Raw genomic sequence first — 19173 nt, forward strand, 5'->3', positions numbered from 1 at the left:
GTGAGGGCATTAGGTGGATCACCAGAGCGTCTGAATTGCTGACAGTGATCATGGGGGACCTGGAGATTGAGGAGCGTTTATTACCCTATGGTGATTCCAAGCCCAGGGTATCTGTAAAATCTTCACTAGGTTTTCAGTCACATCTCACTTCTGTATAACTCCTCTTCCATTAATTTTTATGGGTAATTCTGAGCTGACTTGAACTTGTTTAGAAATGGCAGTTGGTGTGGATAGTTAGGGCCTGGCGGTCGGAAGATGTCGTGCTGTACGGAAAGGTAGGCCCCCCCCCCTCCTCTCCTGATAACCAGTAGCGTTTAGCCCATAGGTGTAAGCAGACGGAAGTGACGCTGTAAACCTAAGCTATATAATACTGTGCTACCCGTCAATAAACGCCATTTGCCGTCCACCACATTGGTGTTTGCGAGCTGATGGCCCGAGCGGCCTGGGGTTGGTCGCCGTGCCGTTCCTGAACCAGGTCGCCACGCCAACAAAGGCAACAAGTGGTGCCGAAACCCGGGAAAGACTCGCCTGGAGTCGGGTGAACGGCGGCCGGAGCGGCGGGACCAGCCCGGCGGGGAGGACGCTCCCGGACCAACAAGGAGGATGGAAGCCCTTGTGAAGGTCGTATTGCAATTACATAAGCAGTGGGGGATTGATTGTAAGCCCAAAGATTTTACGCTCGCAGTTGCGAGGCTTTTGCAAATTGGGGTCATTGACCAGCCGGTGGATATTCTCCACCCTGAGGTGTGGGATAAGTGCACTAAAGCGTTAGCCGAGGAAACGATGTCCTCGGGTTGTGGGAAAAAGCTTAAGTCGTGGGGGAAAGTCGTGCAGGCCCTGCAGAAAGCTATACAAGAGCAGGAGACCTGGAAGGCGGCAAAGAACTGTTTGTTAGCTACCCCAAAATTGGGAATCGGGGCAGCTACACAGACTTCGCACCCCCCAGACGATAACGGTTCTGCTGAGCCTAAAAATCAGCAAGAGGGTGACACGTCCCCTCAACTCCCGGACCCCGATCCGCTTACGGAGGGAGAGAAACAAGCTAAATCCTTCTGGGGCGGGTTAGCTGAGGAGGCTAGGGGCGCCGCGAAAGAAACAGAGTCTGATAAAGTCTGGGCCACACCACCGCCCTATGCGCCCCAAGATGGCACCGAGCACAAAGGGGAAAGGCGGGATGAAAATTCCTTTGGTGATAACAGGGAGGAAGCGCTAAAGTTATCAAGCGCACACAAAGGGGAGGCGGAGGAGAACAGGGGGGAGAGGAGCGGTAGGAGCGACCTAGAAGGGGAAAGGGGGGCCAGCGGGGGGCAGAGAGCCAACCGGCGCGTGCATTTCAAAAGATGCGCCTGTGAGGTGGGCACCCCGCCGAGCAGAGGGCGGGGCGGGCCCGGCCGGGGTGAGGAGCGGCCCGCCCATAGGGGAGGGGGCCAGAGCTCGGCAAAAACGTACTGGAGACCGGAAGTAACCAGTCAGTCGAGTTCCGACTCCGAGTCAAACACTAGCGGGGATGAGTGGCTCGTAACTAATTTAAGTTTAGAAGAGAAGAAAACAAAGATAAATAAAGTCAAGAGCCAAAATATCCCCATCCAAATTAAAGAGAAACCGCGAGGGGGAGAAATCCCTCTCACGGACTGGAGGAAAATAAAGATTACGTGCGCCGACTGGACCCCATCGGCCGCACTAGCGTTCCCGGTCCGGGTGACGGACGGGGGACAGAGGGTCCACACACCGATAAACCCTAAGGATATACAAGCGATTGTTAAGGCAATCGCAGATAAAGGCCTTAATTCTGCCATTGTCTCCGCCCTCATAGATGGTGTCTTCGGGGGAGACGATATGCTCCCGTTCGATATAAAACAAACTTGTAGATTGATCTTTGACGGGGCAGGGATGATCGTTTTTAAACAAGAACGGGAGGACATCTGTGCGAGGCAATTGGCCCAAGTAACTGGGGCAGACCATCCACTGCATGGCTCCAGCCTGCAGCGGTTAATGGGCACAGATCCCACAATGATTACTCCCCAGGCACAAGCCCAGGGCCTGCGGGCCCATGAAGTCATTACAACTACTCGTGCGGCCAGAGAAGCTATTCACATAGCCTCTAAAGTCATTGCCAAACCATCGCCATGGTCCACAATTAAGCAAAGTGAGAGTGAGAGTTTCACAACATTTGTGGATCGTCTCCAAGCAGCGGTCGATTCATCAGCCTTGCCTGTGGAGGCAAAAGGCCCAGTCGTAGCAGAATGTTTACATCAGCAGTGTAATTCGACAACCAAAGAAATCCTGCGATCACTATCAGCGGGGTCGTGTATCGCAGACATGATTAAGCATGTCGCGAAGGAAGAGCATCTAACCCCGATCCAGGTGGCTGTTCGCACCATACTAGCCAGAGTAAAACTAATGAAAACTGTGAGTTTTTGTTCACAGGACCGGATCATCGGACACCCCCATAACCCATACACCTTGACGACAAAAGAAGATGACAAGTCAGCAAACGTTCTGTCCAAGCCTGGAAGTTCCTCACTATCAGAAGTTGTGTTACAAAATAGGAGGGGAATGGATATTCTTTTCTTGCGACAGGGAGGCCTCTGCGCTGCATTAGGGGAAGAGTGCTGTTTTTATGCTGATCACACCGGAGTAGTCAGAGATACCATGGCCAAACTTAGAGAAGGTCTAGAAAAAAGAAAAAGAGACAAAGAAGCCCAACAAGGATGGTTTGAGTCGTGGTTTAACCATTCGCCATGGTTAACCACCCTGATATCCACCTTGATAGGGCCGATCGCGATGATCGTAATGACACTAATTTTTGGACCCTGTATACTGAACAAGATAGTGTCATTCGTCAAGAGTCGGCTAGAGAAAGTTAACATCATGTTCGTAGAACACCAACAACTGCTTTAAAAATGTACCTACCCAGTGTTACCCTCAATCGTCCCTAAAAGTTAACTTCTACCTGTTTACTGTGCCTTATGTTTTCTATTCAAGTTTATAGCATATACTTTTTAACACTACTGTACAATATAGAATAAGAATAAGAATAACAATAGAATTTTTAAGATTATATTTTAGCTAATTTACAAATGCATTTGTCTAAGGTACCTTATCTTTGTAATCGTAAGATTTTAATATTTACATTTTTTAAATTGTAGTTCAGGTTAAGTAAGGTTAAGTCTGGCCAGATATTAAGTTTAAGTCTTAAGGTTAAGTATTAACACTTTTATATTTTATATTAACCTATTTAGTTAAGCATAAGGAGGGGGGAAATGTGGATAGTTAGGGCCTGGCGGTCGGAAGATGTCGTGCTGTACGGAAAGGTAGGCCCCCCCCCTCCTCTCCTGATAACCAGTAGCGTTTAGCCCATAGGTGTAAGCAGACGGAAGTGACGCTGTAAACCTAAGCTATATAATACTGTGCTACCCGTCAATAAACGCCATTTGCCGTCCACCACATTGGTGTTTGCGAGCTGATGGCCCGAGCGGCCTGGGGTTGGTCGCCGTGCCGTTCCTGAACCAGGTCGCCACGCCAACAAAGGCAACAAGTTGGCTCATCTAATTTAATTGAATGTTATTAATGAAATTGCATTTGCCAACAACCTTGGCAGTAACAGCCTTCGTGTGCAGTTGGAAACACTATTTAGTTACAAAGCAGTTGAGTAATTGTTAGCAGATGGAAGTTAGCAGGCTTGTATTAAAGTTTTCGTTGTCTAATGGCTTGAAAATACAGCAAGCTTACAATAACCAATTACAATTTATTTATTATGTACTACAGTTAATTTCAGATTAATTTTTGGAGGTTTCTTGTTTTGTGCATTTGTAGCTGAATTTTGCATGATTTGCAGACTAGATAGAAATTATTTTTCTGGCAAATGAGATTGAAAGAAGACACTATGCAGTATTTTGTTCTAGTGGTTTTGCAGATAAATTCATATGCTCAAGACTACAAGAAACATGTATTTTTGCACTTGAAGTACTATGCCATTACTCATGAATTTTGCGTGGCTGTGGATTCCAGAAGCCAGGTTATAAAGGAGAAGCTAGGCTTGCTAAATATGATGACTGAATGCTGATTCAAACCTCAAACTGCATTTCTATTTGCTATTAATACCCTTGTCACTGTTATTAACACCTTCCTTTTATCTCTTTACTTTTAGCTGTTTCTTGTTAGGTAGGTGTGTGGGAATTCTTTTGACACAGTAAAACTGATATGGGGAATAAGAGAAGCAGGTCAACATTGCTGAAGTCATTACTTACCTGCTGGCATAGGCAAAGATGCAAAATATGTGCTGTTTAGCTTGGGTGGTTGGAGAGTTTACGGAGAGAACCCCAAACTCTCCAATGTACGTGAGCACCATGTCCAGCCAGTGGTCAAGGCTAGTGCTGGTTCGCTGGACACACTGGACTTGTGCCACCAAGGCTCCTGTCAGGCCCTTAGGGAATGTTTGCCAGTCTTTCTCAGAAGATATGTGCAGGGAGTAGAAGATATGCTAAGTGAAAGTGATGCTCCGCGGTCTTCTCTTTCCCGTACCCTTGGCATTCAACAATGCATATTGGCACAAGGAAGTTTATTCTGTCATTTCCAGCTCAAAGGTTTGTGGCTATATTGGTTTAAGCCTGCTGGGAATAATAGAAGAGCTTGCCATCCAGTGTTGCTTTCAGATGAAATGTCAGCATGTTCTTGCATGAAGCGTATGTATCTTATGTCAACCTGTCACAGCCAGCTTTTGTGGACCGGTTCCATGTTCAACTTAGCTAATGCCTGCATTTGTCCCAGGTAGATGAGCAGAACTTTATATGTATCTGTACCTCATCCAAAAAAATCAAATAATCATTGCCAGAGAATCTGTTGTGAAGGATTGTGCAGCATAAGCTTCTTAGGTTACGGCAGTGCTAATACATAAAGGTGGTACTGAAAAGTTTTGAATTTGACAAAAGTAGATCAAGAGGCTCTGGGCAGATCTCTGTGCGGTGATCCATTCAGACAGAGTGAAACTGAAAATCTCTGAAAAGAGTCTATTGCAGAACAGGAACCTGCTTGAAACTATGCAATGGAAAAGGGAAAACCCTCCAGTTTTCAATTTTACTCGTTCTTTTTGGTAGATAAACATTTCTGCCATCCATATTACCATTTACCATTCTCAACGTTACCTGTGCTGCCAACCGCCAGATGGCCTGATGTCTGAGTTGTTGAAAATAATGGCATGCTACTGGAATAATTACAGCATCCGTAAACTGAGCTAACAGATAGGCACCAAATGATGAACAGCAAACAAAGAAAATACAACTTTTGAAGAAAAAACCATACATATAGATATCACTTCTTAATTATTTCATTCTTTAAACATTAAACTTGCGCTTACTGTATATCTATCTATAATAATAGAATTTCATATGAAGAGCTATCGATAGTAATAGATTTTTATATGAAGAGCTATTAATAAAATGGTGTTACGGATTTATCAATACTGTAAGAGACTGGCTGTTATTGCTTGTGTAGAGGAAATCAAAGCATTACATAGTCGTTCACGGCAACAGGAACTCCATCTCAGACTAGTATTGGTCTGTATATTTGAACAAAAGCAAGTTTTCTTTTTTACAGTGAAGTTCTGTGTTATGTGCATTGTAGGCCTCATTGTGCCTGTGTCCTACACAAAACTTAGTTATTCTTTGTTACTTTATCTCCTCTTCATTAACCCATTGACTTGTTCTTTATAAGACTGGGTTGTAAGCTCTGCAGAGCGGGAATAGAGAGTCTAATTCTGCACAGCACCTAATCTGATGAGACGCTGATCTTTATTGAGGTACTGAGACACTCTTGGACAGCCTATGAAGTGATGCACCTAACCTGCTGATTTTTTTTTAGTATCTGCACTTAAATTTTTTTTTTCTTGGAGATATAGGGATGAAACAGATGTTTCAGGTTTTGTTATGCTACTGACCAGATTTACCAAACGTCTGTCCTGGTGTGGTAAAGCAAATGAAGTTCCCTTGATTATTTCTAATGTGAGATCCTAGCAAAACAAAGAGAAACAGACCTCTAGAGGACTCTGTGATAAATCATCAGGAGCAGAAGAGAAATGTCTTTCTCACACCGAAACATCATCTGGTCTGCCCTGTCTTCTCACGTATAATGCAGGTTTTAAGAAATGGAGAGGAACTTTCATTCTCTTCTTTAATTCAAGTCTCATATCTTTAGCTCCTTAAGATTTTTTTGTTTTATTATTACTATTCTGTTGTGTGTTATCCCTCAGCAATAAGAAAGTTAACAACTCCAAATATGTTCTTAACATTTCTTTTTATTTGTCTGCTTTTTTCCCCAGAGCTTGTGTTATCTTGGGTGTCATATTCCTCCTGTCATCTATATGTATTGTGATCAAAGCCATCCATGATCTGGCGAAGAAGGTGCTTCCAGAAGTGGTAAGGCGACTCATGTTCTATGAAATGTTCTCTTTATCCCCTACACTGCCAGTGAGACTGAGAAAAGCCAGCGTCTCCTTTCAGCAAGCCCCGCTGACCTCGTCGAAGCTGTAGCAGGTACATTTCCTGCCTGGCTGCACATACTGGTCTGAGTCTTCAAGCAGTACTTTTTCCTTACGTGATGGAGTCTACTCTTTATGGGTTTTTATAGGCTTGACCCCATCTCTTTTTCTCCATGGTTACCTTTATGGGGCAATTTTTTTCAGCATAATCACTTGAAGCTTTTATATAGGACTGTAGGAGTTCACTTACAGAGAGGAAGTCTCTCCAGGCTTAATGAAAGCAGTAGAATGTTATGAGGAAAATGTTTCCACAGTTTATTACTCCAGTGGCTTCAGTGCTTTATTTTTAATGTGGAAAACATGTTTTTGGATTGTATTTTTTTGTTTTCCAGCTCTTGCCTCCAATTCCAGAACCATGTAAGAGTAGCAGGAATGAAACAGGTGAGGGGAGCATGCTGGGTGAAAGAGCTGGCTTTTCGATGGGCTCACCATGGAGCATCACAAAGGGCATTTCTCCTGCTCTCTGCTTTCTTTTTGTTATGAAAGCCAGCCCATACCTGGCCTGTAGAGCAGCTCTCCCCACCGGCCTTTCTCTCAGCTCTGCTCTGTCCTGTCCTGCTTGCTTCCTTTCAGTACTGAATATTAACTTTCCTGAGCCCTACTCATCCAAAGCAGCTACTCAGTGGGAGTACCCTCTGGCAGTGGTTCCACTCCCAGAGTATTCTTCCTAATGTGCTCAAACAAAATGAGGATTCAGTTCAGTTATTGTACATACAACCTGACTTGGACTTTTGTATTCAACCTTCATGAAGTTTGGTCTATTTGTAAGGGCATGCAGACTTTTTCTCACCGGGGCTTCACCCTGCCAAGTGCCATTCTCAACACATCACTAGACAGAAACCCAAACTCCTCACTTTCAACCAGGAGATGGAGGCAGAGCTGGAAAAAAAGCCAAAATAGAATTTCAACTTGTTACCCACTGTTAGCAGTGCAGATGACCTTCTAGGTCCTGTGCTCTCACGGAAATTTCCAAGAAGCTGGGCAACTACAGAAACTTATTTTCAGTAGTTTCACAAAATTTGGGCAATGATGAGCAGTGTATCAAAAGCCCATGAACTAGTGCATTACTGAATTGCAGCCAGGTGCACTGTTTGGCTGCAGGTGATTCATGTTCTATTTGCATTTTACCTTTCCTCTTTTCAAGTCTTCATAATTTACTGCCTCCTCAGCTCAGCCAGCATAACAGCACATGTAGTTTCTCACCAGCCTGGTTCTGTCAAAATGATCTGGGTTAGCTTAAACACTTTTTATAGTCAGTTCTTAAACTCAACCAAAACATTTTGACAGAACTAGGTTAGGGAGTGAGCATGGATGCCATTGTGCCAATAAGGCTGAAGGAGATCCTCCTGGTAAGCAGGAGAGGAGAACCTACAGTGATGGCCAGCTAAAGGACAGCCGCTTAACTTGGCTGTACCCAAACAGTGCATCCAGCTACAGTTCGACTCCTGTTTGGTGAGAAAATGAAATACATAGTCTTGACTCTGTGAAGCAGAAGTAAAGTAAGAAGGAGGCTGCAGTGATAATTAAAACACCGGTTCGGTGAATTTCTGGTAGTGTAGATCAGATTAATTTGGATGTCTCCATCTAATTAATTGTGGGCAAACGCCCTAATAATTCCAGCAGTAGGAACAAAAGTTTAGAAGGTGTGTGATCTATATCTCACTCTTCCATCATTACAGGTACTGTCTACAGGTAAGGGCTCTGCTTCTTACATGGAGAGAAATGTCTCCTGTTTGCAGCATCAAAGTTACTTATGACTTGCAGACACATTGTACTTCCTCATTTTTAGTTTTTGAAATCCATTTATAGCAGGGAAAAAAATATGAAATCAGAGTTACAGAAAGGTATCCCTGAAGAGAAGATCCCATTACATTTCCAGTGTCCTGTAAGAATAATGCGTACAGATCCCTTTTGTCACAGACTGTCTTGGATTCAGACTTTGGTGTGCTAAAACTCTGCCAAGTAGGTAAAACTTCGGGTAGACACTGCTCATGTTTAACCCAGTATCAGCATAAATAGATAATTTTGTTCTTGTGACACTGGGCTGACTGTTCTCACTCATTTAGGCACTCAAGTACTATCAACAGTTTGAAAGATGTATCTGGCAGGGCACGGACTGTGGCTGACTAGTGGCAGGGTAAAAGTCACGTGCACACATGTAAAGGATTTTCATACCTTGCAATTCTGTCTTGAAAGTAGGTTAGAACAAGGGATGAAAAAAGATGGTACTTCTGTTCAGTGTCTCTTAAATGACATGGCAAGCATTCTCCTTTCAAAGCCTTTCAGTACATCTCACTTAAGGAAACTGATTCAGTAAGGGTTGCACGACAGGCGGAATATCTCTGTGTAAACTCAGACCAACACTGAAAAATGGGGAGACTGAGAGAACAGCATTACTGCTGCAAGTCATGCCCAGTGAGGTATTATGCCTAAGAGTCGCTACATTAAAAATAGATGGGGCAAAAGGACAGAGACCTTTTCAGTTGCTCTAGCTGTGCCTGAATCTGATGCTGATTTTCTGTTTGTATAATGCTCCCCTCGCTGCTCTGTGTCTCAGCAGAAACAGCCATTCTCCCCAGTTGTTTGGGTCTTTGCTGATCGAGTATGTTCCCAGCTAATCTGCAGCTGTCCAGGCAATATCATTAGCGTCTTGGAAGAGTGGAAATCTGCTCTAATTAAATCAGTAAGGTGGAGAAGTTTCTGCCTCTACTCTTTTATCTAGGGTGCTGTCTTCTACTTCTTGGACCACCAATAAACTAATTGCTAATTGAACTAATTTATGTACTCTCTTCTTGTGTGTTTTAGCTAGAATGTATGGACATCTATGGAAAAATAATAGAACAGCATTTTCTGCTAAAGAGTTTTTGCATAGCAGTGAAGTAACCAATTCTGTATAACAATAGTGACGTGAAATATTTTCTGATGGTGATACCTGTATTACCGAGATTTCATATCAGTGTGCTGCTCTGATGCCAGGGAAGTATCCTAGTGGTATGAGCAAGAACAGAACATTGAGACCAAAGGTAGTGTAACTCCACTGAAGTCCCAAACTGGTATAAAACTAGGGCGAGGAGCTCTGTACCAGATTAAGAGGATGTATGCTGCAACGTAAGTTTCACATGTGAGTCATAGTCACATGAGTTTTTTGTACAGTTTACGTCTTTATTAGTCTTTTTTGAAGCAAAGGTCGTTGAAGATGTGGGTACTTTTCAAAGCCTCTTGTGAGATTTTTAGATGTGTGACTTCAATTTTAGGGGAGATAATGTAGCTAAAAACCAGCTGGAAAATGTTTCCCTTGGTGTTCAGATGCTGAACACAAAGATACTATTGTCAGTCTCAGAGACAGAAATGGTTTGGAATACATTGCTCTACTGTTTGGGGGGGGATTGAAGATTAATGTAATGTTAGTACAGAGCGACATGACTGACTGCATCGTTCTCAGAACTATAAAGTCTCTTTTTACATCTTTATTTGTGGTAAACTTCAGTGACTTTGTCAGAACTGAAGACTGGGAGCGGTTATAATTTTTATGAGTTCATTTTAATTTGTGTAAGTTTTGAAAAAAATAGTATGATATGGACAAGTTTAATTTAAGAAATGAAACAGATCAAGCAATTAAGTATCTGCTTGGTAATTGTAAGCTGCTATGATTAAAATCTGAAAAGCGTAGTCAGTCACTTCTGAATCCTTCTGGATCAATTATACAAAACAAAGTTCATTGTATTTCTTGTTGTGCATTAGAGACGTTGGTTACTTATCTGTCAGATCTTCATATGCTTGTAGCAAGAAAGATATTTCCTTGGAAAGAATTTACAAGATCTTTAATGTAGAGATTCTGTTGTCCTTGAACTGGATCTCAGAACAGTTGCTTTCATTAAAATACTACCAATAAGAAAGGATATAAAATTCACATGATTAAAAAATAATTTGAAATGCTTTTTCAAATGTTTTGAATGCAGATTTTATTTTCATAGAATCACAGGATGGTCGGGGTTAGAAGGGACCTCTGTGGGTCATCTAGTCCAACCCCCTGCCAAAGCAGGGTCACCTACAGCAGGCTGCACACAAATGTGTCCAGGCAGGGTTTGAATATCTCCAGAGAAGGAGACTCCACAGCCCCATTAGGCAGCCTGTTCCAGTGCTCCGTCACCCTCAAAGTAAAGAAGTTCTTCCTCATGTTCAGATGGAACTTCCTGTGCTTCAGTTTGTGCCCGTTGCCCCTTGTCCTGTTGCTGGGCACCACTGAAAAGAGTCTGGCCCCATCCTCCGGACACCCACCCTTGAGATATTTATAAGCATTTATAAGGTCCCCTCTCAGCCTTCTCTTCTTCAGGCTAAACAAGCCCAACTCCCTCAGCCTTTCCTCATAGGAGAGATGTTCCAGTCCCCTCACCATCCTTGTAGCCCTCCGCTGGACTCTCTCCAGTAGTTCCTCATCTTTCTTGAAGTGAGGAGCCCAGAACTGGACAGAGTACTCCAGATGGGGCCTCACTCGGGCTGAGAGTAGAGAGGGAGGAGAACCTCCCTCGACCTGCTGGCCACACTCCTCTTGATGTACCCCAGGACACCATTGGCCTTCTTGGTATCAAGGGCATGCTGCTGGCTCGTGGTCAACTTGTCGTCCACCAGCACTCCCAGGTCCCTCTCCACAGAGCTGCTCTCCGGCAGGTCAGCTCTTGGCCTTTACTGGTTCATGGGGTTGTTCCTCCCCAGGTGCAGGACCCTGCACTTGCCCTTGTTGAATTTCATCAGGTTCCTCTCTGCCAAACTCTCCAGCCTGTCCAGGTCTTGCTGGATGGCAGCACAGCCTGACGGTGTACCAGCCACTCAATTTCACTTACGTTGACATTTATAAACAGGAGTCTTCAGTGTTTTTGTCATCTCATATGGTGATTTCAGCCACAGGTCTGGCAGTCCTGACCAGGATTAAGAGAATGAAAAGGAGAAGGACAGGTTTACACGTTAATGGCATTTCCAACTTGACTACCCCATCCAGTAAGAGACTTAAATTTCCACAGTTTCTTGTTAGACTGCAGAGAGGAGCTGCTTAATTTACAGGACAGGAGCTCAGGTTTAGCTCAGTCAGACATTTTTCAGTCACCTATTTGAATTCTCTTTTATTCTACGCCGAATGTAATTTTGTTGAAACAGTGTGAATGACAACACTCCTGATCTGCACTGGCATAGAAGAGAAGACAATTAGAGCTCCTGACTTTCTGCATTTCTTAATACTGCGTCTGCCTTTCTTTTCTTCTTTTTGTTTGTTTTGCCTCTTTCTGTGTGTTAAGTAAAAATAAATACTAGGTAGTGTATGTCACTACACATGCTTTCAGCGCAAGCAATGTTTTTTGTAATCCTTTTGAATGCTTCAAAACTTTGGGAAGCATAGAAATGGTGTATTTCTCCTTTTGTTTGCCTTGCTTGATATGCCAAGGCCTGTAGTTAACTTTGAAATAGCCTATAAGGCAGGATATGAAAGACTAAGTAGATTAATTGGTTTATAATATGGATAAGTTTAATGATAAGTGTTTTTCTGAAATTCTGACTCCTGGTAGTGTGTGTGTTTTCTACATGCAACAGCAACCATGGCCGTACTGGGTCAGGCTAAAGGCCCATCTTTGGTCATCACTGACTTTCTTCGTACCTTTCTTTTTAGCTTTATCTTCATTTTTAGATGAGCAAGCCTGAAGGGCCCACAGGATTCAAGGTACAGGGGTCACCAGGGATTTATACAATATGTTCGTTTTTGAAAATTAGTATTGAGCACTGAACTGATATTTTTACAGAACTTCAACTGTAGAGTCCATCTCCTGCAGTTAACAGCAAGTTCGGAAATTGTAACTAATAGGTAAACTCAGGGTTTTCCCTGTGCACAGTACTTTGTATTTATATTATAATTAAAAAGAAGCCTGCCCTGAAAAATGATATTCTGTGTCAGGAGAGTTGGCCAGTGAATTAATTATACACTTACTATATAATTTTGTGTTTGTATTAATTATACACTTCTTACTATCATGGGGAAAATCTTCTTTTCAAGTAATTCAGATATATGTTAATCCTCAGGGTTCAAAAGACAACCCCTTGTGCTAGTGTTTTCAATATTTGCAATGTAGAGCAGTGTTTTCCAACAACTGATCCACAGAATTGTATTGCTTATTATGTTTTTAAATGAATTAATTCATAAAGTCATGAATTACAGGGTTGATAAGGTAGGTGTAGGAGAAATAGTGCAACTGAAGGGATCTGTTTGTTCCAAAAGTCTGGAAACCGCCAATATTAAATATATGCAGTGAGACGTGTAGCAGATTTTTTCCTTCTACGTTTTTGAGGCTTTGGACATTGCTTTTACTGAACATCAGAAAATGTATTATGGGTCTCTGATTTTTGGACAGAGGAGTAAATGATCAGAATAAAGCTTTCACGTCCCTTCCAGAAAGGATCTGTCTGTCATATAACCTTACCTTGAATTTGCAGAGATGCTTCATTTTCCTTTGGAGGCAAATTTGTGTGGGAGGGTGTATGTAGATGCAGTTTCTGCACGCATCAACATATACGCGCAAGCCACTTTCTTTATCAAGCTGTGACCTCTCTTCTCATTTGCCTGAAAATATATTTAATTAAAGCTTTCTTATTTTATGAATTTAGAACTGTGGCGACATTTCCCACTTGTCTTGGACCATGCTGGTTTTGAAGGAAACCTTACTGTTTCTTTGCTATTCTGATCACAGAGCTAGGTTGCCTAGATATTTGGGTAAGATCTCCTGTAACAGGTAGGTGTACATGTGCTGTATAGAGCCCATACAGGGCCCCAAACCGTTTCCAGAATTTTCGAGTGACACTGTCTTAGACTTCCTATGCATGTGCTATGCAGTGGCTGTACAGCCCAAACACTATCCATACATTTGCAATGAGAAGCAGCTGTGGACATGATATTGTACACCTGGTAAACTTGAAAAAATATGGAAAGAACACAAAATCCAAAGAAAGCAAAATTTTTTTCGGGAGAGAGATGTGCCATTAATGTGTGGGAACCTCACAGCTACAAAATTCCGCTTCTTTCTGTGTTCTTCTTCTGTTTTTTATATAGCTGTGAATTTCTTACACAGCTGTGAATCTTCATTCTTTGAGGATCTGCTTCAGCATGACATGCTGCAGTTATTATTTCAGTTTCATATCATTGACCCCTAAGGAAATATTTTTCACTGATCAGATCTTTCTCTCCCCTCTCCCCCCTCCCCCCCCCCCCTTTTTTCTTTGTTCCTAATACACTTGCTGGAAGTGCGAGAAGAAGTAGGCCAGCTGCTCTGCTTTCTGAGGTGTTTGGACTTAAGGTTTCTGATAATTTTAGCTGTTCTTCAATACATCTGACTTCCAAAGCTAATCAGTACTTGATGTTTGGAATATAAAACCTATTTACCTCTCCACTTAATTTAAAATTAGTATTTCTCAGATCATGTAATTTAAGGACTTTTTTTTTCTACAATTTTGAGTGTTGAAGCCAAAATAGAATCACTTCTTGTTGATTAAGAAATAATTTACTGTGTTTTTTTCCCCCTAGCTATCAGCTTCAGAATATTTTCCCTATTGTTATTCACAGCATTTGTTCTCCAACCTATGTTAGCCGTAATAAGATAATTCCCACTAGGAAAAAGAAGTACCATTCCTTTATTGATGTTTCAGAGAGCTGTATCCACAGCCAGCACTGACCCTGAGGATTTGGTATGCACACACTTCATTACAAATAAGGAGGAACAATGATATTGCATGATGCTGATGACATCATGCTTGGATTTTTCTGTAAATTTCAGTGATTTTTTTGGTGTGTTGTTAATATATTGAGAAAGGAGTTCAAAACTCAAATTAAGCATAGGTTTCAAGAATTGTTTTGCATTTGCATTGCTAGTGTTCATGCTTGCCATCTCCCTGATAAAAATTCTTTTTCATTTGTCCCTTTACCATTTTCATGTCAACCACTATATATTCTTGGATAGTATTAATATAAGTGTAAATGGCTTATTTTATTTTGACTGTTGCCACAAAGAATTTGCAAACCTATTTTTGTTTATTAAAGAAGGCTAAAAAAGCCCAGCCCAGCCACACTGAGAATGACTGTTTTATTTTCACCTGGGGTTGTAAATCAATATCCATTTACTATTCAGTTACTGCTTGCATTTCCCTAGGTAATAGTATAACACATGTAATGTCAATGCAGTTTGGCATTTGTCCTCATTAGTATGGCAAAGGACACTTTTTTGCAAGAGTAAGCAAGCATCATGCCATATTTCTGACATTTCCTGCAGAACAAAGAAGGAAAAATGTAATCAGTTTGTGTACAAAAGACGTGCAGCACATCCGATATGGCGCCTCCAATGCTTTTAGAAATGAAATCACTTGAAAAATTAGGCTGCCTGCAATTCTGTCATATACTATTGATTACAGTTGAAACTGGAAGCTAGGGGTGGCACAGTAGAGCTTTATGAGTTCTAATTTATTTAGTAATTTAATTGTATATAATAAAGACATCAGTATATTTAACAATGTCAACAGCTGAATTATAGCTCAGTAGCTATATAGTAAATAATATTTGTGATTAGATACACATAATATATGTCCTTACACATACTTCCCTATACATTGCTAGTCTCTCATATATATAGATAAAATTTATTGCTTACCATTTCAAGGCAAAGTACCATAAACATTAGGTATACATTAGAATCCTGTTTTATAATGTTACCTATTATGTATGGTTTGGTGTTTGGTCTTAATTTAACCGTGCTTCTTACAGGTAGGTGAGAATGTTGTGGAGATTTGGACTAGCTAGTAAGCCAGGATTAGGAAAAACGTATCAAATATGCTTGACTCTTTGTTCAAGTGATTGGTGGAAAGCCTTGTTTTCAGATTTTACCACCCGGTGACAAGAAATAAAAGTTGGCAACTGCTAGCCACTTGGTAGGTTCTGTGAAACGTGTTGCTGGTCTCAACCCCCCTACCAATTGAAGAAATGGCAGTCTTACTAGAGGGACACTACTGAGGGTGGACAAATACCATTTCTGATTATAGTTTATAGCTGTTTGATGCTAAAACAACGTAGATGCATTCTGGGAAAATGGGAATCATGAGTGATCTCAGAGTTTCAAGCAGACCCTTTGCAGGAGCCCTAAGGTCATCTGAGAGAGTTCTCCAGAGGTCGTAGCCCCTCGGCTCCCGGCCCCGATGCCCCCGTTGCAGTGTTCAGCACACCTTGGCTTTGTTAGCTGTTTCTTGAAGAAGTGTTCTGCGCTGTGTAATGGCTTTGTCACAGCTCTTCAGTACCGAAGGTACAAGTTTAAACTTTCATAAGGTACTTTTTTTTGGTACTAATAATAGATCTTCGTATTTCCATGTGAAGAGACTGTCTCCTACTTGAGTCAGACACTGGGCTGTTGGTTTGTTTTCTGACAGTGAAGTGCGATTAAAACTCTTGTCCCGTTTGAAGTTAGCTGGTGAGAGAGTCCCTCCGGCTTCCCAGAAGATCCCTCTAGACTAATTACATAAACTACTTATTACTTGGGAGAAAGTGTGATAGAGATTTGGACTTTTTTTTTTTTTAGTGTTTGTATTAGAAATATGTCTGTTACTGTCTATATAAACAGAATCCTTCGGGGGGAGGGGGGAACCAGTCCTTTATGGTTAAGTAACATGCTGCATAGAGGGGCTTTTAGTGATCTGACAGCCAGCATGGCCAGGTGACACAAGAGCTGCTGAGGGACCTGGCGGAGCAGGAGGCTGTGGAAAGCGTGTGGACATGGGGATGAAGAGCAGGGTGGCAGCAGGACCTGACAGGCGCTGGGAAGGGTGGTGACCAGTCACCTGGACTGAAGAAGGGTCTTTGCCGGGACCTGTGAGACAGATGGTGAGTTGCAGAGATGGGCTAAATGAATATTTAACAACACAAACTCAGCTCAGTTTGAGCTAGCCGTGACATCTCTCCTGCCAACAGCATCTGTAGTGTTCCAGAAATGCGTCCCTACCTCCTCAGCCAAGGTGAGCATGGCTCAGCAGAGAAGAGGTGCAACACCATGAGACAGCAGCTTCACCAGGAAGGGGAAAAGTGACATGGAAAAGGCAGTACCAGTAACTCCCAGCTCCTGCGGACGGGGGAGGTGGTTCAGCCTTTGGACGGTTCACAGAGGAAGCTAAGGAGAGGGCAGAGGAGTGGAAAGAAACCTGCAGCTGTTGGGGGGCAGAAGCAGCTTGTTTTGAGGTTGCACTAGAATGAGCTAGGAGGGCCAGAGAGGTGGATCATACCTAGTTTTTATCATAATATTGCAAGTGTTGTGGCCACTGGGGAGGAACACTGAACATGCTGCCTTCCTCCTATACCGATGAATACATTTTTACTCAACACCGTACGCTTCAGGGAAAATGAGAACATTTTTACATCCCAAAAGCAGAAGTGAAAGGGCTGTAATTAAAGGAGGGGGGGATGGCGGGCAGTTGGTAGAAATAATGTATGAAATCGGGGCAAAGTTTTAGGGTCAGAATTAGTGAGATGCATTCTAGGAAAAGATTTGGGGAATAAATCAACTGAATTTTAGTTGCTAGGCTGGGAATCGGGTTAAAATATCTCCACCTAATAAGCCAAGCACTGAAGCATCCCCTGTGGCTTTTTTTTTTTACTTTCTACAATAGATCCAGAAAGAGATCAAAGTCACAACACCATCGTCAACAAATTTTCCTTAAGCCATAAGATTACTGCTGCTTTTGGTGAAATCTTTGAAAGCGGGGACAGAACTGTTGTCACGTTTTTGAAGACCTCCGTTCTCAGCTGCGCTGGTGGAGACGATGCCTTTGGATAAAGTGCAGGAAAGCTGCCTGCTGACTTCTGTTATTCCTTTCCCAGGGCTGAAAAAAGAGCATCCTAGGAAAGCTTTATTTTGGGAAACTGTCACAGCATAAAATCTTGCATATAATAAATCTTAAATAGGGACATCTCAGCTATTAGAGTGCTGTGTAATGAGATGGCAGTCCAGGATGGGCACCTCGCGTTAGGTACAGTGCTGTTTTATACATGAAGCCATCTAATAAGATATATGTGTCCTTTAATAAAGGTTTCATGTACAGAGTAGTAGTAATGAGGGAATATGATGAAAAGAAATAGAAAAGAGCTTTATTTACCATCCTGAGAAACCTTTATCATATGGAAATGATCAGAATTTAAATTTTTATCATCTGTCACAATTTGCTGCTGCTTTAATTAAAACAACACCAAGGACGCGTACAGTGAGTCTGGCTAGATGTGTTTCATGCTCTTAATGACTGTCAGATGGGAGGGCAAGGGGTACAGAGAGGGCAGGACTGTGGAAGATCCGGAGGGAGATGGTGCCAGATGGCCAGGCTTATTTTATTCATTTAGATCTCCATTATGGCTTCTCTTTTCTTCGCTTCTCCAAAGGATGAGTTAGTTTGATAGGAATCGTTTCACAGCCACAGTATGATGTGTTTAACTCTTGGGAGCCCGTAGCACTGAAGCGAAGTGCACGTGTCGGTCGTGTGTCCCATCGGCCAGCCGCCTCTGCGAGGCCCTGGCTCCAGCCCAGGTGCTCAGCCCAGCAGCCATCCTAATTTTAAGGTAATTTCTTGAATCCCTCTTAGCAGGTGCCTCCAACCATGCCGTCCTGACTCATAGCATCCCAGTGCAGCCAGCCGCCATCCTGAACTGGTTCCAGCTTCTGATCAAGGCAGCGTTCTGAGCTGTTTCCCTCCTGTTACCACTTCACCTGCTTGGGCAACGTGCCGCAAGCGCTGTCCACGCCACTGGGCTTCACCGCGCGCTTTGGGCTGACCTCTTACATCTGCAAAACCTTCTTGTTAGCAGAAAGTAGCCTCGCTCTTCTTCTTCCAGATCTTGGATGCCTGGACACCCAGAAAGCATAGCAAAGTACTGAAGAAACTGAATTTGGAAGAGTTTTTTCCTGTTCGATGTTGTCTTCATGGAGCCTGTGCTCAGTTACTGAGGTATCTGCCGCCTCCCCGTGGCTGCTGTGAAATGCTGCACACCACTGCAGAAGTTGATTTTAGATACTATTTAGATTCAGGGGTTTAGAGACAAAAAAAAGGAATATCGTCTTCTGAAAATCTGTTTGGCACAGTCTGAATCAAGCAGCTGCTGAGGCGTTTGCATTAAGAGCAGAGTTTTTTAGTTTCTTCCCTCTCTGTCCACTGTGATAACGAAGGAGCTTTGATTTTTCAGGTCTTCTGCATTATCAGTGGTTATCAGATTAGTATTAGCAACAAAACAAGCTTGTCTTCTATGATTCAACGGAAAAAAACCCCACCCCAAACTTATGAAGAATTTCTAGCTCCTGAATCCTGTATAAAAAGCCGGTTCATTAATTCACCTTGAGTTCATTCCGAAATCTGTGTCACATTTAAGTCGTCCTTGTTTTCTAGACTAATTTTGTGGCTAGGCTAATTTTCACCACAGCCATACAGCTGGAACAAGATGCATTTCCACATACCATGAGTTTAGTGACACATGCAACAAAAAAACCTGAATTCACCTCAAAAATCTATAGTACATGCCATGACAATGAAAAAAAAAAAACAGCTGAAAATATTGTGCCACCCACAGGATGAAAGCTTGTACTGTAGCA

At 42.5% G+C, this 19173-nt stretch overlaps 1 protein-coding gene across 1 annotated transcript in view; it reads left to right on the forward strand.

The window, feature by feature from the left end:
* Nucleotides 1-19173, forward strand: part of TMEM163 (transmembrane protein 163) — a 110423-nt gene that overhangs the window by 81308 nt on the left and 9942 nt on the right. Inside the window, exon 5 of the mRNA XM_075429738.1 lies at nt 6317-6413. Within this exon, the coding sequence (XP_075285853.1) occupies nt 6317-6413 (97 nt within the window). The remainder of the gene's footprint in view (nt 1-6316; nt 6414-19173) is intronic.

The sequence above is a fragment of the Opisthocomus hoazin genome, chromosome 9, assembly GCF_030867145.1.
Source record: "Opisthocomus hoazin isolate bOpiHoa1 chromosome 9, bOpiHoa1.hap1, whole genome shotgun sequence".
NCBI lineage: Eukaryota > Metazoa > Chordata > Aves > Opisthocomiformes > Opisthocomidae > Opisthocomus > Opisthocomus hoazin.